The sequence below is a fragment of the Coturnix japonica genome, chromosome 1 (genome assembly GCF_054131305.1).
Source record: "Coturnix japonica strain WE chromosome 1, WE-NBRP24, whole genome shotgun sequence".
In the NCBI taxonomy this organism is placed as follows: domain Eukaryota; kingdom Metazoa; phylum Chordata; class Aves; order Galliformes; family Phasianidae; genus Coturnix; species Coturnix japonica.
In genome coordinates this window covers 17,548,124-17,574,856 of record NC_140663.1, presented here as the reverse complement: position 1 = coordinate 17,574,856, position 26,733 = coordinate 17,548,124, and the positions used below count along the sequence as shown (strand labels likewise).

The 26,733-nt window shown below is 36.3% G+C and overlaps 1 protein-coding gene across 3 annotated transcripts in view; it reads left to right on the top strand.

Moving 5' to 3' along the window:
* The window catches only part of IL17REL (interleukin 17 receptor E like), a 43,746-nt gene that overhangs the window by 8,645 nt on the left and 8,368 nt on the right, over positions 1-26,733 (top strand). For 2 of the 3 annotated variants that reach the window (XM_015852306.3, XM_085517843.1), the window contains exons 2-11: positions 9,251-9,278; positions 15,523-15,672; positions 16,400-16,509; positions 18,407-18,521; positions 20,097-20,141; positions 20,957-21,096; positions 21,230-21,301; positions 23,492-23,546; positions 23,768-23,931; positions 26,301-26,348. In XM_015852306.3, coding sequence (XP_015707792.2) covers positions 9,251-9,278; positions 15,523-15,672; positions 16,400-16,509; positions 18,407-18,521; positions 20,097-20,141; positions 20,957-21,096; positions 21,230-21,301; positions 23,492-23,546; positions 23,768-23,931; positions 26,301-26,348 — 927 coding nt within the window. The remainder of the gene's footprint in view (positions 1-9,250; positions 9,279-15,522; positions 15,673-16,399; positions 16,510-18,406; positions 18,522-20,096; positions 20,142-20,956; positions 21,097-21,229; positions 21,302-23,491; positions 23,547-23,767; positions 23,932-26,300; positions 26,349-26,733) is intronic. The other variant, XM_015852315.3, reaches the window with a different exon arrangement.

The following is a 26,733-nucleotide window of genomic DNA, read 5'->3' as shown; positions in this document are numbered from 1 at the left end:
AAGCTTAATCTGAACTCCACTCTCTGGAACCCACACCTGGGGTTAGGAGCCTCCTCACTTGAGTTAGGAACCAGAGTTTGGTGTTCTCTTTTCAGAGCAGCTTTTGAGTTCCACTGCTCCAGAATTTCAGGTTTTCTTTCTGTTTTGTTTTCCTGGTGAAAATGGAAATGGCCTTTGAAGTAAGAAACAGATCTTGTATTTGAATGTTAAAAGAACTCCATCTTAAAAATTACTCTCTCTCTTCCCTATTCTCTCAAACATTTTTTCATTTCCATACAGTATCATTGCTTTAATTGGAGACCTGGGAAACTCTTGTTTAATGGGAAAGCGTTGCAAAAAGAAAACTTGTGTAAGGCTAGAACTTCAGGCTATGGAAGGTGTTGAACTTGTCTGCCTCTTGAGGTCAGGATTTGAATAGCCACAGTGTAACCTCATTGCACTCTACAACTTCCTGAAGGGAGGTTGTGATGAGGAGGGATGTGGCCTCTACTCTCAGGCAATAAACAGGACCCAAGGAAATGGCCACAAGTTGTATCAGATGAGTTTTAGACTGGGTATAGGAAGGAATTTTTTGTCTTAGAGAGTGGTCAGGCACTGGAATGGCTGCCCAGGGAGATGGTGAAGTCGCCATCCCTGGCAGTGTTCAAGAGGTGTCTGGACAGGGATCTAGCATATATTATTTAGTGTTTTTTTCTGTAGGTATGATATAGGAGGACAGTTAGACCAGATGATCTTGTAGGTCCTTTGCAACCTTTTGATTCTATGTTTCTGTCACTTCTCAGTGCTGTTTGTGCTGCTCTAAACTTTTCTTGTAGCCTCTTTTGGGCTACAGAGATCATTATGCCATTCAAATCTTAAAGTACTTGACACCAGTGGATGTCTAAAGAGGTTGCAGAACCTACATCCTTGATTTTTTCAAGAAATGGGAAAATTTTTGTCTGCCTTGGTCTGGTATTGGTCATAGTACTGCTTTTAGCAGGAGGTTGGACTTGGTGACCTACAAAGACTCCTGCCCAAAATTTCCTTGATTCCATTTTATCATCCTATGTTTGCGAAATCCAGTTATTCACTGAAATAGGCATTAATGCTGTGTTAGATTGTTCCTGTCTTGTTGTTAGACTAGAAGTGCTGATTTGGTAGATTAGTTGTGCTTTCAAGTAGCTGAGTGGTCTGAAATTTTTGACACTCTGTGCATGGGATGGTGCTGATTTACACCAGCTGAGAGTTTGGCATTCAAAGTGCATTGTAATTTTACTTTGCCTATTGTATGCAATTCTGTTTTGTTAACAACTTGTTTTAATGTTTTAGGAAACATGACATTAAAATGATTTATTTATTTATTTATTTATTTATGTTTTTTATTTCTAAAAACAAAAACAAAACAACAACAACAACAACCAACCAACCAAACAAACAAAAAAACTGCCACTACCAACAACAAAAACCAAAAAACCCATGCTAGAGCATGCTGTTGCTCAAAGCAAATTCCGTTTCCAGTCCTGGAGCTGAAGCTCACAATAGATCAGGCAGCCTTTATTTCAGACTGTCAGCTCCTTTTGGTCCAGTAATTTTAAAAGCAAGTGTTTTCTTTGTAAGTCTTTTGGTATCATAGGATTATTTTTACATACAGTTCACTTAAGCAAAGTACGAGTTGGGTATATTCCTCCCAGTTGTAAGACCTCAATAAATGGATGTTCTGATTGGACATTCAGTTGTAGGATGAATGCATACCTCTGCAAAGAGTTCCCAGAGATACAATTACTGTGCTGCTCAATTCTTTCACTTGTTCTGTCCTGCAAAAGGGAAACAGATAAAGAGAAGACAATGATTTCTGTTGTACCTGAACAGTAGCAAGTAAACAAAAATCTGAGAGTCCTGAAGAACTTGTGTTAGTCATATACACTATCAAAATACTCCTAGTCTGTAATGGAAACACTGACTTTCAGTTTTGACAAACACCAGGTTGTGAAGGATGGGGTCATACGTTTGCATCAGTGAAGCTTTACTGAGAATTATCCAGTAATCTTCAGTAAACCCAGTATCTTTTTTCCTGTTTATTCATTGCACAGGGAAATATATCAGTGTGGCATTAGCACAGGCAAGAAGTTGTATTTTTTCAACAACTCTTACCAAAAAGTGCGTGTGGCCTCATTAGCCCTGGTCCTGATAATATGCTACTTCTCAGCTGTGCTTATCCTCTCAGTTTCTACATTACACTAATGTGATAAGTTTGTTCAGTTTGGAATACATGTAAAGAGAATAATTTCAGCTCAGAGCTGGATATTCTTGACTCAGAAATTCTTTGTTTTCAGCATTCTATAATAAAATCAGTCAATTAAGTGCTCTTGTAGAAATAGTAGTGCAAAGTAGTCCAAAACAATGTTTTGCTCTAAGTTCTAATGCTCTAATTTCTTTTCTGCTCAGACATCAGTCCAATTGTTTTCTTCTGTGATTGCATAGCTGCTCCCATTATATGCTATTCATGTGTATCTGATTACCACACTGTCAGTACAAGCTGAAGAACAACCTTGTGGTTTGCCTGAAAGATAGTTTTACCTTGGCAATGAAAGTAATTGCAGATGACATCCAAACAAACACAGATGCTCCTTTTGAGAAAAGGTCTCTTGGGGACAATGCATCAGTAGAACTAACCAAATACACAGCAGTTCTAAATGTTCATATTATGTGTATTAATTGTTATAATTTCTCTAGATCTCAGTAAATATTATAATTGATTCAATTGCTAAGTGCGTTCTGTGGGTAAATTATTTTTCATTTTCACTCATTAAGTAACATACTCTTTTGCATAAGTATGTGGCCGAGATGTAATTAAGATTTTTTTAGTGGCACAGGAATAATTACAGTATGCTTTCTCTTACTATAAAGGATTCTGTTTCCTACTTTTCGTAAGATAAATACAGGGGTGATCTTCATACCTGTCTTAAAATGAAATAAAAAAGTGTGAGAAAAATTTCCTGAGGTTTCAGTTCTCACCGTCATGAAGGATATGTAAAATCTGAAGTTATTATCTCATGCGTGTATGAAAACAGCTCTGGGAAAAGCTACAGTATATGCAGTTGTTTCTATCCACAAAGTTTTCCTTAGATGATTTGGATATGAACATTTTTATAAGAAATTACTGTAATGTGTTGAAAGTCTAAGATCATGAGACAGCACTTAATTTTCTCTTTCCATCCAGCAGCTGTTTACCCCTCAAAGACATTTTTTCCTCGTGAAAGTGACTGAAATGACATTAGCATTTTCAGGTTTTTCAGTAGAGACCTTGACAAATCACTTAGAACTTTTAAAAGTCCGGTATCCATAGGCTCTTTTCTCTGCAGAGTGAATGGAATAAGCTGATGGAGAAGGGAAAGTGGATTGCTGGAGGTGGATTGCTTACATGGGAAGGGGTAAATAGATCCCTATCTGTGTTGCAGGATAGCCACCAATATGACGTCACTGAGACAAAGAATATTACCACTTTACAAGGCATCAAATAAACCCTTGTGGAAAACTCTTTTCAGAACTGTGCATGGCTCTGCTCACGTCATTAGGAATAGAGTAGAGTAGAGTAGAGTAGAGTAGAATAGAATGGAATAGAATAGAATAGAATAGAATAGAATAGAATAGAATAGAATAGAATAGAATAGAATAGAATAGAATAGAATAGAACAGAACAGAATAGAATAGAATAGAATAATTCTTCAATGGTCATCTATTCCAACTGTTTGATTTCAGAGTAGATGTGTTAACACACATGAAAAGAAGGAAAAGCTATTTTATTTGAGGAGGATAAAAGAGCTTGCCTCTCATAGCCTCACAAAATAAAATCTGAGAAAAGTTAAATTACTGGCTGCAGATAAATGGAAAGTAAATTCCAGGGTGGAAAGCATCTATTTAAGTGAAAAGCATCTATTTAAGTGAAAAGCTGACAAACACAATCAGAAATCAATACAAACAAACCATTATTGTATTTGCCTTAGAAAAAAAAAGTTTTGTTGCTGAGCAGAGCAACCTCTCTTGAATGAAGAACTTGTCTGGATTCATCAGCCTCGTGAGCTTTTTGGTTACAAACTGAGCACCAGTTTTTGCAAGACCCTGTGCAGTAAGACTACATACAGCTTCATGTTTGCTTTTTATGGTGATTAAAGAATAGAAATTACTGGACTAGAGGGAAATTTCATAAGATGGTCATGTTCCTTCTTCTCTCTGATAGTTGGTCTTTAGGTAGGAGTGTAGGTAATAGTTTTGCCACTGAGAATCTCTCAAAAGATTTACTTTACTTTCCCTAACATTAATGTAGACATCTTGAAAGATTGAATATTGAGTGTCTGACAGCCTGGCCCAAATTATGATCAAAATACATTTAAAAGCATTCTCAGGCATTTCACTACTCTTTTTGGAATTGTGGAAGAGCTGTCATGAGGTGTTCTATGAACCAAGTATAGCAGAGATAGGGAACAGACTAGGAAACAAAATTTATCTCAGACTCTTCCCTGTGTTGACTGGACATTCAGGGAAGAATTTCTACAGTTCTGCTTTTGCTTCAGTGCCTGGAAGTATAAAAGGAAGTGGGAAATAGATTTAATCTTTGTTTCTTTTCCTCAGCAATTTTATTTCATGAAATAACTCCTTGAGCCCTCAAATCCAAATCTTTCTCTGCCAATCTTACTTTCTGCTCTACAATCTTTAAGAGCATAATGTGCTATTACAGTTGAATTAATTGAGAAGTTGCTGGGCTAGCTAAAAAGTTGGCACCACACCTCCTATTCAGAATGATGCATATTGGTGGTGTCTGTTCAGATAACCTCTAGCTACAGTTGAGTAATGCCACAAGTGGGGAAAACCCTAGAGAAATAGGAAAATCCCTAACTGTTTGTGCATTGTGTAAGTGTACATTGCTTAGGATCTTTGCCAAAGCAGATATGAATCAGAGATGTTCTCTGTATTGCACTAAATTGTACCATCATGTTTAAGATTTCATTTTTGCATAAAAGACACCCACAGCATTTGTGAAAGGAGAAGAAAATTTCCATTTTTTAAAAAATTTATTTTTGTTGCATTCATCACTGAAAATTCCTGAAAACAAAAGATATAGAAAGTGGGAAGGGAACGTGGTTCATTTATTTGAGTTCTTCTTTCAGACAAATGGTCTCTCTCTTGACTATTTTGCAAAATGATTATAAAAGAGGGGAAAAAAAGCAACAAAACCCTATGGCATTGTGCAATAAAAATAATCTTATTAAAAAAAGAATTGAACTGTGACTGAGTTCTTGGTTTAACTGGCAAGTGTTTGAGAAAATGCTTGATTATTTATGTAAACCTTCCCAACAACTCCTCATTCAGAACAAATCTAAACACCCATGAACCACAAAATATCTCCTTACCAGAACAAAAGTCACTACTGGATATATTACTTTTTCCCCATGGAGTACATGAGTAAATAGATACAAGATGTTACTAAAAAGTGATTGGAGACCAGGGTTCATATAAATAGTGAAAAATAGAGTTCACTGGGACAGAAGATGTATTTCTGCATCATACTGCAGCCCCTGAGAAGTTGGTGGTTTGTTTTCTCACTTGTAACTTAATTTATTTACCTACAATTTGCATTTTTCAGGTGTCAGAACAGAAGATCTTAAACTTTGGATGTTGAGTATAGTCTAGATGCTTTGAGTTATTTCATTTTTTTTTTGTTTAGTTCAGTGAAAATGGTTTTTTATTCAATGAATTTTTGTAGTGCGATTGTAAGGAGAAGATAGTAGACAACTAGTTTCTTCTGAGAATTTTTCACTTGCAGTTGGGATCTCTCTCAAACCACTTGACTAGAACATTTTCAGTAGTTTGGCTGCAAAATGGGAAGTTAAATATACAAAGATAACTTACTAAATTGTCAGCCTCACTAGAGAATTCCTTCCAGTGAGCAGTAGCTCATCAATTTGCTGATCCAACAGTTAGATTTTCTTACCACAAAGCTTGCTCACTCAATGAATTTTTTGCAGTTTGTTTATTTGCTTGTTCCATTTCCTAAGGCCATCAAGAACATCAAGCAAAAGAGGCTGAATTCACAGAATCACAGAATCACCACGGTTGGAAAAGACCTACAAGATCACTCAGTCCAATCATCCACCCATCACCAATAGTTCTCACTAAACCATGTCCCTCAGCAGGACATCCAAACGTTCCTTGAATGCCTCCAGGGTCAGTGACTCCACCACCTCCCTGGGCAGCCCATTCCACTGCCTGACCACTCTTTCAGAGAAGTAGTATTTCCTAACGTCCAGCCTGGTGCAGCTTGAAGCTATTCCTTCTAGTCCTACCACCAGTTACACGAAAGAAGAGGCCAACCTCCAGCTCACTACAAGCTCCCTTCAGGTAGTTATAGAGAGCAATAAGGCATCCCCTGAGCCTCCTCTTCTCCAGGCTGAACAATCCCATCTCCTTCAGCCTCATAAAGCTCCAGACCCCTCACCAGCTTTGTTGCACTTCTTTGAACACACTCCAGGGCCTCAATGTCTTTCCTGCAGTGAGGGGCCCAAAATGGGACACAGTATTCAAGGTGCAGCCTCACCAGAGCTGCCTCACCAGGGGGACAGTCACTTCTCTGTCCTTCTGTGTACTCCTGCAGGGTCTGATTAGAAATTAACTCAAAATCAGGGCTTTGAAACTGCAGTTAAAATTCCAGTGGAGTTTTGTATGAGTTAGCATGTTCCACTTCTATTAGATTAGTGTTACATGAAGTGAGAAAGCTATACTTTTCTTTCTGTTGATAAATATGCATTGTGAAAATCAGCGAACTACAAACTAAGTCTTTCTTCAGAAATTGGAAGTGACAAATATATCAGTGAACACACTGCAGCAGAAATAAGGTTACATCAGTTACAATTTTACTCCTTTGGGGAATCTGAGGTATTTATGAAATCATTGAAATGGAAGCTCCCCACTTTTAGAATAGTTAAGTAAAGATTGATTTCCTTGGGGGTCCTGATGGATGAAAAGCTGGACATGAGCTTCCTCACTTGGTGCCATCTGTAAACTTATGCACTTGTGCACTCAATTTCTTCATCCAAATCATCAGTAAAGATATAAAACAGGACTGGCCCCAACACTTACCCCCCTGGGGCACACCACTTGTGATAAGTCACCAGCTGGATTTAACTCTATTCACCACTGCTCTCTAGGCCTGGACCTCCAGCCAGTTCTTAACACAGCCAAGTTTGTACCTGTTCAAGCCATTGGCTTCCAGCTTCTCCAGGAGAATACTGTGGGAGACAGTGTCAAAGGCTTTGCTGAAGTGTAGATAGACTACTAAAACAGCCTTCCCCTCATCTACCAGGAGGGTCACTCAGTCATGCAGGGAGATTGAGTTGGTTAAGCAGGACCTGCCTTTTGTAAACCAGGTTCTCTAGGCCTGATTCCTTGGTTGTCTTGTACATGCCTTGTGATCTCACTCAAGGTGATCTGTTCCATAGTCTTCCCTGACATCGAGGTCAGGCTGACATTACAGTCCTTCTTTCTTGTAAATGGCAGCCACATCGGCAAGTCTCCAGTCCTTTGGGACCTCTCCAGTTGACCAGGAAATATTATAGATGGTGGAAAGTGGCTCGGCAGTCACCTCCGACAGCTCCCTCAGCACCCTCGGGTGGATTCCTTCCAGCCCCATGGACTTGTGATGGCCCAGGCGGATTAGTAGGTCTCTGTTTCCACCTGAATTGCGGGGAAGTCTATTCTGCTCCCCATCCAAGACTTCCAGGCCAAGGGTTAGAGTACCCTGAGGATAACTGGTCTGGCTTTTAAAGACAGATGTAAAGATGGCACTGAGAACCTCAGCCTTTTCCTTATTCCCATTTGGTCACGTTCCCTGATGCATCTAATAAAGGATAGAGATTCTCCTTACCCTCCTCTTAACTGTTAATATATTTATAAAAAAAGTTTTTTGTTCTCTTTTACTACAGTGGCCAAATGTAGCCATGAAGGACAGAAACACTTCTCAGCTACTCTGGGGTAAGACCATACATGTGTAGAACTACCACAGGGCTGTCATTTCACACTTTCAGAAATAAGATTTTACAGCTGTGTTTATGAGGTGGACAGAGAAACCCGTGGGTGACAGCCACATAGAAAACCAAGTAATAGTTCTTTTATGATGTGCTAGTACTCTCCCAGGCTGCCGACTCTATTTGTGTACAACTTGAGAACTTCCAAATGTCTGCTGAGAGACTTTTTCTGGCTCTAAATCTCACAGATTGCTGGCTTACTGACAGGATCCTGAAATGCTTTAAAAGGACTAACAGCTGCCAGTCCATGTGAGGGTAGAGGAGACAAGGTGATGTCTGCTTCTTTTGCAGTTGTGACAAAAGCATCTCTGTGAATAATGCACTGATTTTAAAAGGAAGAGGAGGGGAATGTACTTTACAACATACACCAGAAAGGATCACTAGTAGAAGTGTTATATCAGAAGCTTGAATGCCAGAGCAGCAGGAAAGTACAGTTTTTGGTTTAGTAATAGCCCGTATTTAGAAAATGATGCATAGTATTCAAAATAATATTTGTTATTTTTATATTCTACAGAATAGTGGTGTGTGGTTGAGTGTTTATTTTACTTGGAAAATGTGTGCAGCCTGTCTGAAAAACATCTGGAAACCTGCTCAAATCTCAATGTCAGGTTCACTTTGCCTCTTGTAAAAAAACTTACTCACTTGACATAGTGAGTATTGTGCTTGAATAATTTCAGTTTCAGGATTATGAGCCAAATAGTTCTCAGAAATAAAATGGCAAGTCCTATTCCTCAACTTCATTTGCAGTTGATTGTAATATGTTCTGTTGACCTGATGTGACCTTCTAAAACTCATCTAATATTCAAGTGTTACAGATATCTTGCATTAAAAAAATCACTTGGTTTCTTTGCCCAATTTATTTATTTATACCAGAATCAATAAACTATTGGTAATTTATTTTTAATTTTTTTTATTATTATTTTTTATTTTTTTTATTGGGTGACATCTGATTGGGGTCTTTATTTGTTGGAACCTTAGACTTGTAGCAATTACAATTCAGTAGAAAATACATGAAAATATGGATAACACTGATTTTGTGTCCATAAAGTTATCTGGCCATTGTAGGAAGTAGTAATGTACATTTGTACTGTATTTGAAAAACTGTTTTGATTTCAAAATTGATTTGTGTTATGAGCTGTGAATGTGCTTACTTTTTAAACCTATAATAATATATATATTTTTTCTGTTTTCAGGGGATTCATTGTAAAAGCAAACCTTCCAGTGAGTATACATCATTTGCTTTTTACTGCATTTATTTTTGGAAAATAAAGATAATTTGTTGCAGATAATAGATGCACTTTCTTGGTCACTTCAGTTCATTGTGTCATAGAATCATAGAATCATAGAATCATAGAATGGCTTTGGTTGAAAGCAACCTTAAATACTATATAATTCCAACTCCCCTGCCATGAGCAAGGTTGCCTACCTCTGGATCAGTCTGATCAGTACCTCAGGAGTGGGGCATCTACAACTTCTCTGGGCAGCCTGTTCCACTTTCTACAACCCTGTGAGTAATGAATTTCTTCCTAACATCAAACCTAAATCTGCCCTCTTTCAATGTGAATCCAAGTTTCTCTGTACAAAACATAGGAAATTAGTAGGCTGTAGTAAATAATAGGTTAATTATTGCACATTACTGATTAACAATTTTCTTAATCATAGATAGCCATTGGGAGAATTTGCTTTGACATTTCACTCACACGTTTACATTGCTTTTGCTTATTATTTTTGGTACAGTAACAATATAGGCTCATGAATTTCCTAAACTGTGAAGCTTCCGTCAGTCACTTCTCCAATATGTATACTTGCTTGACAAGGAAGTATGACGCAACTGCCTTGCAGGTTGTCCCCTTTCAGAGGACAGTTAGTTATACCTGAAGGCTCAGCTCTGAGTGCTGTTTGTCTTCAGCAAGTTTGTCATTGCAGAATACCCATGGACAGAGAGAAGCTTTGTTAGTGAAACACAAGCATGAGAGGTTCTGGTGCTATGGGGTAGGGCAGTGAGCTGGGTGACAGTTGTCCTGATTCTTATTCTGAAAGTGTGATGTTTACTGGACACATAATATTGAGGTGTAGAGAAAGAACATGGCTTTGGGGGGAATGCAATTCGAAATTGCGCTTGAAAAAGCCATTAGATGTAAAGATGTTGAACCATCAGTGACTGGATCAGGGCTGTGAATGAGCCTTATTTGAGTTAGACAGCTGACCTGCAAGTTGCATAACCTGCACAGAAGGAGTCACAGAATAAGAGAGAAACTGGGATATTGAACTTTGCCAAGCTGAAGCATGCCTTCATGCCTTTGGGTAGCACAGGCTGAGAAAACCAAACCCTGCAACTCTGGCCTCTAAGGGAAGGACACTTGCAATACTGTTGATTATGAGCTAAAATAATTGCTAGGTATTACACAAATGCAAATCTAGATAGTGGAGACACTACTGGTAACAGAAGGGGGTGATTCATTCTAAGGACAAAATGAATTATGTGCTGGGAGGAACGCAAGAGAGATTCTTCCTCTCCTTTGCACACCAAAGGTATCACCTAATGATATGTATGAGCTTAAACTAGTTGTATAACTCTGAGCTAGGTATACTCTTTGGGCCTGAAGAGCATGTAAACTGAAGATGATTATCTTGAATACAGTGTACATCAAGCAGAGCTGGTTGTAGGTTTCCATTGCTGCCTGAAAATGGCTTATCAGCTGTCTTTATTATGAGCAACACGTAGGATGACTCAGCCTTACCAGCGTGATGAAAAAACATTTTTTTCAGTCTTCATCCTAGTTGTCTTGTGCAACACTGGGTGTATACTTATTTCCATACTTCCTTCTCAATAGTCATACTTTGTATTAATTATTTTTGAGGTAAACTTACCTCAAAAGACCTTTAATGTGTAATACTGTGTAGTAGTCATTGCTGCACCAAAAAGATGACTGTATTCTGCAGAATTTACAGGTATCACCTCTGTAGTGTTTGGCAGTTGAGTTTTGTTTCTGTCTTCTCCATCCCCTTCCTACAAACTATTAGTAGTACATTAAGGCTACTGCAGTATTTAAAATTAGCTGTGCTTTATCATGATTCTTTAATTTTAAAATCACTTCTAAAATATATTTGACATAGTGTAAGATCATGCAATTAATTAGTCTTGCAAGTCTGAAATACTGCCTGAACATACAACTGTGGAACTCTTCTTAGTGTACTCTGCATTGAAATCTATAATAGCTGTGTAATGTATCTGTATGATATCTCCATAATATGTCTGTAAAAGAGAAAACTAAATTGTAATCAATTTCATGACTGGTTCAAGTACTTTTAAGTTGCAGATTTTGATATTTGTTAACATAAATGCATCATCTTGTTATCTTAGGTGAGTTACCTAGTCTGTTTATGAAGGCTCCTGAATCATCATAATACGCAGATGCAGTAGATACTGTGGTAAATCATATGTAAATCAGTTTGAAATGTTACTGCAATTCATAGTTGTGGAATGATGCCCCAGTGAAGCAATTTCAGTGCACTGTAGATAAGCTAACAGATTTATCTCTGTTTGTATCCTAAGTAGTTGAGATTCTTACAATTCTTGTAGGGAAGAAATAACAAAACAAACAAACAAACAAAAACAGTTAGGAGTTTCTTCTGGGAGTTGCCCTGGGCCTATTCTTAATAGGTTTTCTCTGCATTTTTTTTTCCTGTTCTCCAATTTCATCTCCTTGCCTCGGGCTTCAAATTATCCGTCTAATCATTTCCACTGCAAATTTATTGCTCAGCTCTTACTTCTATTATCCAAGGATACAAAAGGTGTGTTTTGCTGTCGTGACAGTTCTAGGTTGATTGCTGCATCAACAGATAGATAAAAAAATAATCTGCTGTGGTTAAGCTGATGGCAAAAGTACAAGGAAAGTGTCTACATGCTAAATAATAAGTCTTGGCCTCTTTATGTCTCAGTTTATATCTGTCCATAATTAAGGATTCTTTTATTACAGTAACAGTCTTTCTCTCACGTAGGGCTAATTGCAGTTATAATTCACAAACATAAAGTTTAGGCAAGATTTACTCAGAATATGGTTTGTGTAGCCAGATGTACCTTCATGTGTTCTGGGGTGTAGATCAAACTACTCATTGGAAAGAGGTGTGTGTCCCAGAGAAAGCTATTTAAGGAGGTTTAAAATGTGATAAGGGAAGAGTTTACAGAAGAATTAGTCAGAAGTGAGTCTCCTTTTGTGATTACTGAAATGTCTGTGATGATTTATGGCAAGGAATTTCTTTTGTGTAAGCTTTTTGCTTGTATCATGCATTCATTGAGATTCAAGCTAGTATTTTCATGCATGATATGATCCATTTAAATTATTCTTGATAAGTTTTGTGGCATCTTTTGCAATTCACAAAATTAATGTGAAAAATTCCTAAAATTAATGGAAAAAAATCCAAAGTAAAAGAGTATTTTCACTTTATCCAGTGTATTACTTGCTTTTTTTTTTTTTTTCAGTTTGAATGCAAAACCCATGACCCTGCTTACTGATGCAGTAGTTCTAAAACTGTACTGAGGCAGTGTTGGTAATGCACCTAGGTATGATCTGGGATTCTCCTTAGAGAGGCAGAGCTTCTGGCATCTGGTAATTCAATATCTCAAGCAGTAATAACTAAGGATAAAATTCAATTGGCTCAAAACAATCTCCCCTAAAAGTATATAGGATAAAATAACATGGTCAAGCTTGCTCAGATTCACTTTGCCAAGAAGTATGGCATTTCCCTTGAATCATTTCTACAGACATAAAGGCAGGCAAGATAAGGCCTTGATCGAGAAATTTACACTGACAACTGGGGAACTAAATGAAATAATTTATTGGCTTATTTCATTTTCTTATGAAAATAATATAGGCTGGTTATTTAGGGCAGGTGCGCATAACTGTATGTCATTCAGTATATTTAATGTAGGTAAATCGGGCAGCCCTGATCTGAAATAGGTGGTCCTGGTGGCCGGAGAAGTCCAAGAAAATAAGTTTTGAACAAAGATCTGGAAAAAAAATAGTTATTACATTTTTAGTACATTAGTAATAATAATTATTATCAAGTAGTTCTGCAATATAATTAACTGGGTGGATAGACTGCGTGTTGTAGAATAACTCTCCATCCTGAGACACCTTCAGGATTACTACACAACCCATTCTTGGAAGATGGAATACAGTGTTCACATCTGGCTGCTATGCAAAGTACTTCTTAAATTTGCTTAGTTGAAACACGTTTAAAAATGCTAGAAAAGTCCTTGTACTCTTCTTATGGCCTCATTTTGTGTATTTTGAATGATCGGTGCTTGTTCTTTGTTTTGCTTCTCTCACTTGTTGGTATTACCTTCGATAACTGAGGGTTGGCGTAACTGTCAGTTGAGGTAAAGTGTCCTTGTTTCCTTACTTTTCCACTTAGTTGAGGTCAGAATAACATGTTACCTCCACAGTGTGCTCAATGGCAAGAAAACCACAGGCTAACAGAGTGAAGATACAGATGTTTAGTATTTTCTGATTTGTGATATCCCCTGATTACAAGTGTGAGGGCGCTTTAAGGCCTGACAGAGTCAAGCCAAAGTACAACATTTATATCAGCTTGTCTTCATGTTCTGCATATATCAGAATTTGATCCCTGACAATAGGCTCCTTCTTGAAATGGGAAGTGCTAGAAACTACTCTTGTACAGGTTATTATTCTTTCAGTCATTACACTTAGAGAGCTTTCTTCACAACTGAAGGAGTAAACAAGAATATGCTTTGCCTTCCATCTTATCTTTCCTCTAGTAGAACAGTGGATGCATCTTCCATGTGTATCAATGAGAATCCATGCCTTGACAATAATTATTGTCTAGACACTGAAGGTTGCACACTTTTCTAATAATTTAAGGTAGGATTGTTAGAATGTGAGGAAATTGTCCCAAGCCGTGGGAGAGGAAAGACCATGGCAGGTCAGGTTCACGTTTGGTCTTGATGATCTCAAAGGTCAACCAAGACAATTCTACGATTCCATGCTATTCTGTATTTTTACTGCAAGCACAGTATCATGCCATTGCACTTACATACTCAGCTTTTCTCCTTAATAGCTGGATGCTTTCCAAGAGTATGTTTAACAGTATGACTAACAAGAGTCAAAAGGTTGAAAAGGAGAATGAGCTGTGAAGTACTTTGTTTTACTTGAATGTTTTGAACTTTCATGCTGAAGTTGGGAGGATAATAAATATTTCAAAGAAACTACTAGCATGTATTTGCAGATAAAATGAGGTGTGTTTTTCCCTGCTTTCCCCAGGGAGGTGGTTCAATCGCTGTCCCTGAATGTGTTTAAGAGCCATTTGGATGTGGTGCTCAGGGACATGATTTAGCAGAGGGTTGTTAGAATTAGGGTACTATGGTTAGGCTGTGGTTGGACTTGATGATCTTCAAGGTCTTTTCCAACCTGGGTAATTCTATGATTCTATGATTCATTGTAAACCACAAAACCAAGGGACAAAACCCAATTCCCTGGCTATTCATTTTGGAAGTCTCTTAAACTCTGGTTTATGAGACTACAAACAATGCACTGGAGATAGAGAAGCCTCAGGCAGGCACTGGGAATTACATCCACTGTACCAACATAAACTCATAACTGAATGACCAGCTTTTTTGTTGAGCAGATTGGGAAGTAGAAAGAGATGAAATATGGCTAATGGTGAGACATGGGGCTTTAAGTCTGGTTCTTCTTTTACGTTAGTTTACAGAATGCTGATGTGCAAACCCATGGCCAAAGGATTTGAGGCAGAACTAAATTGGCATAAGAAAATAAGACTAGACATGGTAGTTCTATTTAGAGGCTTCTGTTTACACCTTGAAGAAAGCCTGGGTAATGGATTGTTTTGTTTTATTTTTGTTTTTCATTTCTTAATGGAAAGAAATCTTGTAGGTGTGGGTTTTTTTTTTGGGTTTTTTTTTTTTGTTTTTTTTCATCACTATGAATGCAATGGTGCCCTCTTGTGTGAAAATTGTATTTAACATCAGCTGAGACTATCAGCCAATGACTCCTAAAAGTGAAATAATACCTGTGACAGCACTCACAACATGCAGGCAAATTTTTTTGAAGAAAAAAAAATAAAAATCTCATATGATTAGTCTAGCCGTGATTGGAAAGATGCAATTGCTTAGAATGCTGTTTGTCTAGCTGCACTCTGCTAAACATAACTGTTAGAAATACAATTTTCTTTTTGGAATTCATACTTTCCTAAGCCAGGAAATTTATCATCAAACCCCATCTGTAATGTAGTTCTTTCCCACTGCATTGCTGTTGAAATCAATCAGCCATGAGCTTGCTGTGGTCACATGAGTATCTTAGATACAGTACTAGTGTTACTGGTGATTTCCCACTGACTTCTGAAGAGCTGGAGTTTCATCTTTGGTGCTTCTTTCCCCAGAAATAACCTGTGCACACTGATTTCTCTTTGTGTTTTATGTTTGCAGGTGGCATTTTTAACAGCTTCTGCCACAGTGCTCCTGCATCTTTGTCTTCTATGGTACTGAAGAGCATGAAGATCTCAACAGTTATTAAATGTGTCCAAGGAAGCCCATGCTCTCTTCATTTAAACATTAAAGGATCTCTGAGTCTGGATGGTAGGAAGTGGATTTGCTACTGAATCATTTCTGTTTACTTCTTAGTATTTTTCTGCCAGTTTTTGTTCCAAAGCGTAATGCTTGCGTCCAAGCTGTTTTCATATGGTTGTGTTAGATTTTTTAATGGAACTTTTAAACTACAAACTGGGATAAAGTCCTGGAATTTCTCAAAGGAATGAGAAGTGAGTTTTTTACTTCCAACATATTACAGTTTCCTCTACCAATGCCCCTACAGTACTGCTGTGCTTTCCTTCTTGCTCTCTTACATGTGAGTATTTACATGCACACATAAAGATACCATCTGCCCTGGCAACACGGGCATGAGTGACTGCACCAACAGAACAAACTGTATTTTGTTCTGAATTTACAATTCTAAACCAAAATAAAATGCAGGCACTCAGTTTTTATGGGGCATAGTTTATTTTTACCAACATCCTGCCATTCATGCAGTTTGTGTGTTATTGTTTAGATATTTCCTGGTGCACTCCACTCATTGTGTGATTTGTGCTTAATCATTTGCATGACAGTTTGCATAATTAAAGCCTTAATTTGTAGCAATCTGTATTTAATCCATGGAGGCTTCTCCCTTATACATGTTGTCCCCTTTTTTTAACAGAGGTAAAATACATGTACTTTTCACTTGGAAAGCTTAGAATTTGGTATGTCTTATTTTTCTGTTAAAGATGTTCAAACCACGTTTTTGAAATGTATTCCTAACTTATTTCAGAAAATATTCGTGGTCTGGAAATATGTTCTTTTTCACTGGACACACAGCAATCTCAGTGCACAAATGTGAGATTTGCCAGGAAAAAAAGCAAGATGCTTAACGGAAAGAAGGTAGATTCATTTTTATAGAGTTGTTTTTCATTTAAATGTTTAAAAATCTTTGGAAAAACAAAGTTTTTGTATTTCTCTTTACTATCTTAATGATTTTCTGGAAAACAGCAATGAAATGCGTGCTTCAGTAGTGTCAAATGAGACTTTGAAACAAATGTCTTCTGTATGTGATTCTCCACCACTTTTATATTTCTTCCACTTTTATCAAGAGAAGATGCCTCTATAAATTCTGTTCTTCAAATTGATCTTGTTTCCTTTCTTACTGTACCCATGAAATTATGGGGAAGCTGTTGTTACTCCATTTGCTAGGAAGCACAATGTCACAGGGACCATTAAGTGCATATGCTCCCATCCCACCCACATTTATTTAGATCCAACCATGTCAATAGAATTTGCATATCTAGAAGACAGCCAAGTGCCTAAACACTTGTACACATCTGTTCTAAACTCATCATAATAATTGCAACAGCAGAGTATGATTTTCTATTAAACTAAACCCAGAAGTATTTGTTATTAAAATCTGCAGCTGGCAAAAAAGAAAGAAAGAAAGAAAGAAAGAAAGAAAGAAAGAAAGAAAGAAAGAAAGAAAGAAAGAAAGAAAGAAAGAAAGAAAGAAAGAAAGAAAGAAAGAAAGAAAGAAATCCTTGACCCACTGTTTGAAAGAGGAATTTTTGCTGTCAGCTAGTGGTGAATAACTCTTTTTAATCCCATACAAAACATGTTACTTCATGTGCTCTGTTATATTGATTGCATATGTGAAAGCAATTTCTATTCCCAGACTGCAATTGCAGTCTACACTCAGTATCATCAGTTGATGATCAAAAATCCCTGCAGGCAATGCAGAGCTGGCGTTCAACAATTATTGGCTTTCAGAGAAAGGTGAGTTTTATAGGTGTGACTCAGCAAGTGAATTGAGGAAGATTTTCTTACTTTCAGTTTAATGAGTAGAAACATGACAAATCTTTTACCCTCCAAAGGCATTTGTGTCAAATGGAAGTTACATACATTTGAAAGTCTATCTGGAATATAGTAGTTACTGCTATTGGTGAGGGAATTACCCACTATAATTGGACCTCAACTTTTGCCTCATAAAGTGCTTTCCCAGAACCTTACTGGAACGAATAAATTTTATAGAATCACAGAATCATAGAACAGCGTAGGTTGGAAAAGACCTCGAAGATCATCAAGTCCAACCGCAGCCTAACCATAGTACCCTAACTCTAACAACCCCCTGCTAAGTCATATCCCTGAGCACCACATCCAAATAGCTCTTAAACACATTCAGGGATGGCGATTCAACCACCTCCCTGGGGAGCCTATTCCAGTACTTAACTACTCTTTCTGTAAAGAAGTGTTACCTAATATCCAACCTAAACTTGCCCTGGCGCAACTTGAGGCCATTTCCCCTCGTCCTGTCACTTGTCACCAGTAAGACTTGCCCCACTCTCACTGTAAGCACCTTTCAGGTACTGGAAGAGGGTGATAAGGTCTAAATTTGCCAAAGTTGATGGTAAATGTTTTAACAGACATATTTTTCTATTCTGCAATTGTTTGTGCTTGCAAAATGCTTACAGCTCAGGACTTTTGGTAGTATAAAAGACATTTTATCCTTTTTTTTTTTTTTTTTTTTTTCAGTTCTGTAAGTTCTGTGCTTTTACTATAATTCTTTTACTATAATTTGATAGCTCACGGATCTTTGTTTTTCTGGAAGTAAAGTTGACGCCAAGCTCCTAGATTAGGAGTAATGATGCTCTTTGAAATCCTTCAATTAAACTGCTTAATGCTCCTTTCAAATGTAAATCAATTTAAATCAAAATATTGCTTAACTCTCATAACTAGTGGTTTTCATGCATTGTGGAAGTCACACACAAACTTTATTTTGTAAAATTTTAAACAGGTGCAGGTTCAATTCAATTGCTTTGAAGTCAACGTAGCACAACACATCTATGTGACCATGAAAACAGTACCAAATTACTGTGAAGTTAAGATGAGTCAGGAATACTATGTTGAAGGTAGGAATACATCTACAAACAAATGTTTTTCTAAAGACGTCTTTTCAAAGAGAAGAGCAAGATAAGACTAAACAAAACAAAGCCAAAAATTCCAAACAAAATCAAAATCTGAATGCAGACAAATTATATTTTAGGATACACTGATCAAAATGGTACCATTTTATGTCTGAAATAATCAATATTGTACTACATTTTGGTGATTTACTTAGTGCATGTAAATGTCCGACTTGCCAAAAACAAAACAAAACAAGATCAAACAACACCAGATACCAGAGTCTGTATTTCAAAATATTTGGAAAACATTATGCATTTATCGCAGATTGCATTCCTGTGATTGGAATGTGATCGATCTCTGCCAGCATGCTCAGTCCTACATGTTCTCTGTGCATAAGATGGAAATTATGCTGTTTTCTGTTAGGCCCCTGTTGGTTTCAGAGCTTTTGGAAAGTTTAATAAGAATTATCTCCTTTTCACTAGCTATCTGTTCTGTCACCTGTTTCTATGTAACTGAGTGAGATAAGATACCGTTTGTCCTTGTTTTGGGTGTAAATTGCCAATCATATGCATACTGAAATAGATTCAGTACAAGTGGTCCAACCAGTGTGGCTGATGCAGGCAAGTGGTGGTGGAAAATATGAACTGGGACCCCTTATTCAGCCTATTGCCTGTGCTTGTCCTGCCATCCCGTTGCCAGAGTCTGTGGGCTGCTGCTCTCACCTGTGGCCATTGGTGTTGTACCATCCCTTGCATACCATATCAGACATGTCGTGGCTGCTCAGGTAAAGCTTTGTTCTAATTTAAAAGCACCTCATTTTCTTGCTAAGGCCGCCCCTTCAGTTTGCTACTGAAGGAGAAATGTACCTTGTGAATGAAGAGGGGAAAACGTAAGGCTTTATTGAGCCTAGTTTTAAGCCACTTCAGAGAAAAGAGCAAACAAACAAATGAAAACAAAGGAAAGTACTTTCCTGTAGAAAATTGCAGTGTGAGGGCAATTAAAGCAAATACTGCTCTAATGCACATTTTAGCAAAATATTTTAAAATCAAGATTTAGATTGCGAAGATACAAGTATTAGATACTAGTTCTGAAGATGCTGGTTGGCCTCTAGTTCTGGCAGGCTCCCTGGGAACTAAATAAAGGTAATTCTTTGCAAGTCTAGAGGAAAACCAAAATTGAAATAATGCAGTTGTTTCCAGCAGAGGAATGAGTCTAGTAAATAACTGGAGTGAGTTTCAAGTAAAGGACAACTGAAATTGTTATTACTTATATTATTATTAGCTACTGGATAAAGAAGTGCACTGTTGTATCTTAGTTTGCAACCATAAATGGCTGAAGAGGTTTAACAGTAGAAACCCCACACTGGTGAGATAGCTCCTTAATGCAAGTTAAGACACAGTCATTGTGTGTGGTACTTCCTCCACTTCCTTCACTATCTGGAAGTGGATCTAAACCTACCTTTAAAAGGGATGAATGAGATTGTTTTACTGTTGGGAAACTATTGGATAATTTGGAAGTCTTAGTTACATGCCTGTATAAATAAAGAAATACTGAAGAAAATTCTGGCCTCTATTTTGCAGACTGCAGAAACATTGACGTGGGAAAACATATTCCAGCTTGTTTGGGTGAGCTCATTTTCTGTATAACTAACTTGAAGTTGTGGGATATTCCTTGTGACCTCTACAGTGATGTTTTCATAGCTGAATAAGCAGAAAAAAATATTTACAGCTGCTACTTAAAATTATACATTGGGTATGTTGGAAAAATTCAGCATTTCTCTATATTGACTTATAAATAAATGCTAGATAGCAGATAAAGATATTGACAACCTATTCAATACTTCAACATTTGGAAGCAGGTTTGTGTCTTTTTCATGAACTTTAGATTACAAGTTTCATATTTTGTCTATAAACAGATCTCATGATTAGATTAAAGCGAATTGGCCAAACTGCTGTCCTGATCTTGAGATATCTGTGAATAAGAACAATAAAGAAAAAGCTCCCGTATGTCATATTTGTCCAACATAGCTGCACATATTCTCAAAGAAATAAGATTTCAGCCTTAGGATGATCAATTTTTGAAGTAGCATTAGTGTGTATATTTCAGGTATTTGTGCATTAACCACATAAGATTTCAAGTAATGAAGTTGAGGTTCAATCTGTAGGTGTCTCGGCCTCTCATTATCGACAGTGTTAATTAAAAATTAGTAATATTGAAATTAATTCTTTTGAAAATTATTTTGTCATAAAATAAGATTACCTATAAGAATATCAGGATATGAAAATAATGATTTCAAATATCCTAGGTAAGAAATCTTATTTTATCACTATCAAGTTTTTAAACACATTTTGTATTTTTATAAAGCATCAATGAAATCAGAAATATACAAAGTAATAAAGAACTAGATATAATAATTCAGTGCCTGAGTTTTCTTTTTCAGCTGGAAAGTTAGACTATAATGTAGACAGGACAAGAAAAATCATATCAGTGAATGTATCCAACTTTCTTCGAGATCAAGATTATTACATTCGTTTGTGTCACAAATGGTTTACCTGTGAAGATGTGGGACAGTTTGCTGTGGTGAGTTAAGGCATTGCTTTCTTGAGGTGTCTGGGGGAGAAATGCCAATCGAGATCATATTTATATGAAATTGTTTTATGTTTTTTAACTTTATTACATTGGCCTGGATTAGTGATCGTCTTTTTCATTTCAGATAAAAGGGAAGGATTCTTTAAAATCAGTTTCTCTGAAGTACTCTCAGCTACTTCCTTGTCTTTGTATTGAGGTAACAGTTTGGATTTTATACATGCTTGTGTTTCCGATTAGATAAATTTTATGTGAGCATGTGCTAAAAAAGGTGGGAAAATCTGTAGGAAAAAGCTCTATGCATATTTTTATGATTAAAGCATGTTTGACCTTATGGTTATGGGAAGGTTGAACAGATTTTTCAGAAAACACTAATTAAAGGTGGAGATAAAAGGAAATTAATTTATAGCAGGTTTATTTAACTGAGTTTATATAGGTAATGAAAATGCAACAGGTTTGATCTGAATTTCAGCATAGCATTTGAGGTAGTTTCACATTCAAAGCTAAGAGGTGATTTGAGGAAGCTGGGGTAGATTTTGCTTTTCCTTGGAGAACTACATCAGCTGCTCCTGTTGAATGGTGCAGTGATAATAGGAAAGTTGTTTAAGGATCGCTCTTGGGTCTTATATAAATGTTTTCATCAGCCACAAGGGCACAAAAGGAAGAAACATGTTAATGAGATTTGCTAGTAATACAGTTAAGTGGTATAATCAAAATAGAAAAGAATCAAAATAATTGGAAGAGAATAGAGATCTTCATATATGAAATAACTAAATGAGGATAAAGTATAATGGTGTGAAGTACAAGTTCATGCATTTGCCCTAATAAAAACATTTCATATTGTAAAATATGTGTCCTTATTTGGAAATAACATGGGAGAAAAAAGGTCAGGGTATAATGCTTCATCATAGAATGATTAAAAGAACATGCTTGCATTATGTAAATGTGAAAAAAAGATCTAGGTGACTAGATTATCACAAGTGAGAAGGAAAATATAGGTAAGACCTTCTATGAAATAATGTAGGCAATTATTGCATTCATATTTAATAAACATTAATAAAATGAAAGATGTACATAAAAAATCTAGAATGGCTGGGGAATAGAATGGCTGTCTTAAAAAGGAGATTCAAAGGACATGTTTTCTTTAGCCTGGTAAAACAAGTGTGAAAAGAATGAAAAGAAACTATGTTTTTTAATTAAATACTTCTCAGAATGGTTTTTAATATGAACAGATTTTTTAAGCTAAAGCCATTTTTGACCTAGTCATGAAGGATGATAAGCTCCATTCTTGTAATCACAGTATCTACACTTTTAACTGATAATCTGACAAGCAAGAAGAAGTAAAAAGTCACCAAACTAATATAAAATGAACAAAAGTACTAGTTTCACACTGAGTACTGGAGTAGTATTTTCCTTGTGGCTTAACTATGTTAATAAATGTAGATGTCCATATGTAAATACCTACCTTTTTAATTAGATGTCTAAACCCGTTAGTCATTGATAATCTAATTAATGTGGTTAGTGAAGCCTGTAAAGATACTCAGAGGACCAAATGTAATTGCTTATTTTTGAATGAACTGATTAGCACCATGAAAACTCCATTGCCTGCATTGACTGGACCTTCATGTGGCTACTGTAATCTGAATTTGGGCAGTCTAGTTACATTCAGATGTATACACTGTAGACACATATCATTAATAGTACCTTAATATATGAATTGGACCAGGAGATCTCTTCCAAATCTAGTAATTTTTTTTTCTTTTAGTTTCACTCTGAAAGCTGGGAGGTCACTGGAAAATATTCCACTTAGCATATATACAGAGAAACCCACAATGTGATTGCTGAGCAAACAAATGAGAACTGTGAGCAATAAAAAAAACATTTGTGCATTAGTCTAAACAATTAGGTCATACAAACTTTCATGCATAGATTCCTGCAAGATTTGGTTTAATGTTAGTCCTCGACTTCAAGACTGCATCCTTAGCTATAACAAAGATAATGAGATCTGCCATTATGGTTCTTAAATGTCTTTTGTTACCCCTAGAATATGCACTGTAAGAAACAATAAATATCTAGTTAGAAGTCTTTTTAAATAAAATATGGTCCAAATAGATGACTCAGAAATAGTAGACATATAGGACTGGCTGCAAGGGATCACATCTTCAGCTCCAGGTCATCAGATTCTAGCTAGGCTAGTTCATCATCCCCAGTCTGAAGAATGTTAGATACCAGTGCAAAACAACCTTTTACAAAAATACTTCCCCAAATAACATAATTGACATAATATATGTGCCTTTAGTGGGGAGGCTGGTCTTTCACATCCTTTCTGAAATGTTAAAAATTGTTGTATCTGAAGATCTTTAGTTAAGCGCTAATTTTTTGTTTGTAGGGTTGGCTGGCAATTCCAGATGCCAGGAGGTTACAACTTTGTCCCTTTGAAAATGGCAAGTATTTTTTGATTACTCTTTATCTGAGTGTGTTTTGTCTCAATTTGAAATTCGTCTAAGGTGAAAATCATACATTGCAAAACTGCAAGAAAATTGTCATACTGGCTTGTTATATTGTGGTAGATTAAATACCTTTGGGTCTTAAGATTAACGTATCTTTCCCTGATTGCATTTTTTTGACATTTTAAATAATATTTCCACTTTTTTTTGGTGCACAGATACAAAGGCATTATGGGATAATATTGTTTATAACCCAGTGACGCAAACCCTAGCCTGGGAACCAGCCTGCCCTGTGCTTGTCATTGTTAACCTGTGCAGATTAATGAACTCTAATGACCACTGTGAAGATATACAAGATTCTTTCAAACGTTTCCCTGAGAAGGTAAGGGCTATACAGCTCTTCATTCAAGTAGTGAGATTGGCCAGTGCATAAAGTGATGCTAGACTTTGGAATAAGAGCAGTTGCAAATTCCTCTTTTCTTCTCTGAAACTTTAAACTATTTGTAACCACAGTCTGTTCTTGAACACTAACCACATAATTTATTCAGAAAGTTCAATACTGGTTGACTCACTATTAAGAAATAAAACATGGACATGACTGTGAAGCTAGTAATGTTCACTACATTCTTTGGGGTCGATAGATTCTGCTTTTCATTTATAGTAAAGGCATGATTCATCTGCTCTGACTTTGCTGTCTAAAAATTATGTGTTTGAGTCTAAACTATTCATCTCAGATTTCTTTAAAGTAAGGAAATGAAGCAGACACATTCAGAGGACAACTCTTTTCATCTGACAATAGGTATTTAAGAAAGGTTGGAGGGATATGTCTCTGATGTTTCTCTTCACTATGACAAGAGCATATTATGACTGGATATCATAATATCATAATCTTTATATTTAATGTTAGATATCTAAAATGGAAGTCAGATAAATCAAAATCTCTTTAGATCTTACAAGAGATGCAAATGTACCCTGATGGTAGTTTTATACTCCATAATGTTCTCTTTGAAGTGCTGCCTCAAGCTGGATTCAATGCCTTGAAGTTGTGGGTGTTGAAATACTGTGTTCCTTAGTTCTTTCAGCAATTATATTCCTAATCTGGAAAGGATTTTTAATTCATGTGTCTTGAACTGCTACATATTTCAGTCTGAAGTATTATGGGACTGAATGCATTGGATTTATGAAATTGCATGAAATTTGAGCTTACGTTTTGAAAAGTAAATTTCAGACTTTATTGTGGAGAGAAGCCAGTAAAATCCATGTAACATCTCAAAAGGCAAATAAAATCATATACATATACAATGGTTTTGAAACATTATCAGACTGATTCTGATTACATAATGGCAAGGGAGTATAGGGTTAAAATGTGTTTTTTGTTTTTTTTTTTTGTTAAGGAACTCCTGGCCAAGTGTTCAGTGATTGTTCAGATTCACCATTTTATGCGCTTCAACAAAGATTTGATCTTGCAAAAACACATAAGCTTAATTTTACATATGTGAATGGGCAGTGTGGGATACATCATCTGCTGACAACAAGCACAAATCATTGCTTGCAGGAAAGAAAAAAAAAAACAAAGAAAAAAGAAAGGGATCTTAAAATGAGAAGTGTCTAATAATGGTCATAATGGTCATATCAATTAACCAAAACATTGTCCAAGGTTGTTTTATTACAGACAATGAGTGTTTTCCTGTACTTACTCATTGCTTGTAATTGCTGAATTCATGGACAGGATGATTCCTTTTTCTTCTTCTTTTTTTTTTCTTTCTTTTCTCTCTCTCTCTCTCTCTCTTTTTTTTTTTTTTTTAATTTTTCCTTTTAATTTCTCTAATTTAATTGTGAAAGGTATTGAATTTTGACCATTTCTTGAAGAATATCTTTATAGTATGATGGAGAGATTACTCAGATAATGCCGGCTTTCCCAGTAAGCACACATGATGCCACAAACTCTTGTACATGTACTGACTTAGGCAATTCAACCCTTCCCTTTAATTAGGCTGTGCCTTTCTTTTTTTTGATGTCTCCATCTCTGAACAGATAGTTTCCATTGCACTATTTTCTGCAACCTTACTGTAGATGTGCTTAAGGATGATCACTGTGAGGTTATCAAAAAACATACAAGAAGGAGGTGTTACTTTGGTTGTGACAGTATGTTCTGTGCATTGGATCCACTGTGCTCAACTGCTTGAGCAATGGTGTTTGTCTTTGTAAGTGCACTTCCGTGGGTAGCTGCTGTTTATATGAGATGAGGCTTTTTATAATGAACTTCATAGGAAGGTGAACTCCTGTTAATCAAGAAAGAAACATTTTGTAGATCATTTAAGTGGGTTTCTGAAGTTCATTCTATGTTTAAGTCTTTTCTTGAATAGGGATACTGAAAATTGAGAATTAACTGAAGGTAAAAGTGTTAATCCAACAGCACTCTGGAATGAATGTTTAAACATTCTGCAGCAGTATTGATGAATAAGGGACTGGAAGAAGACTACTGTGTAATCAGAATTTTGTACACAAGTCACAACAAAATCAATTAATTAAACTCTAATGGGTTAGACTGACTGTAGAAATGCTACATGTTATGGATAAATATAAGCGAATTATTCAGGAATCCAAAATAGCAGTTGTTTCTATTTTTAGTATTTCATGCCAGTAAGTAAACCAGTTCCTTTCTCTGTTATCAAATCAAGAACATCTGGGGTAATTAATTTTCTGAAAACAGTCAATGAACCAAGCTAATGCTCAGTACTCTCTTTCAAGCAGGTTAAGTATTCTCGTGTGGACACTCACCCAAGACTTTGCATGAAGGTAGTTTCTTTGTTAAAAACCTCTTTCCTGTCCTCTTTCTCAACTGATATTATTATTCAGGATTTATATATATATATATCTGATGAATGGGAAATAGAAATGAAGGAAATGTGAAAGATTAGATTAAAAGGAGGTTCTTTGATAGTGCAGCTGCAATGATCTGACAAATGTCAGATAGTGCCCAGATTTGTCCACTTAAGAAAAGCAGTGAAAATGCTTTCGGTCATACACGTAAACTCGAAAGCATATATTAAAATTAATGTAGACATTTTTCATATTAAATATTTGATAATAAAAATGATTGATTGAAATGCTACATTTACTGGAGCACTGTTTATTATTGGTGAGGAAAAAATGCCACGTAAGATTAATGTTGGCACATTAT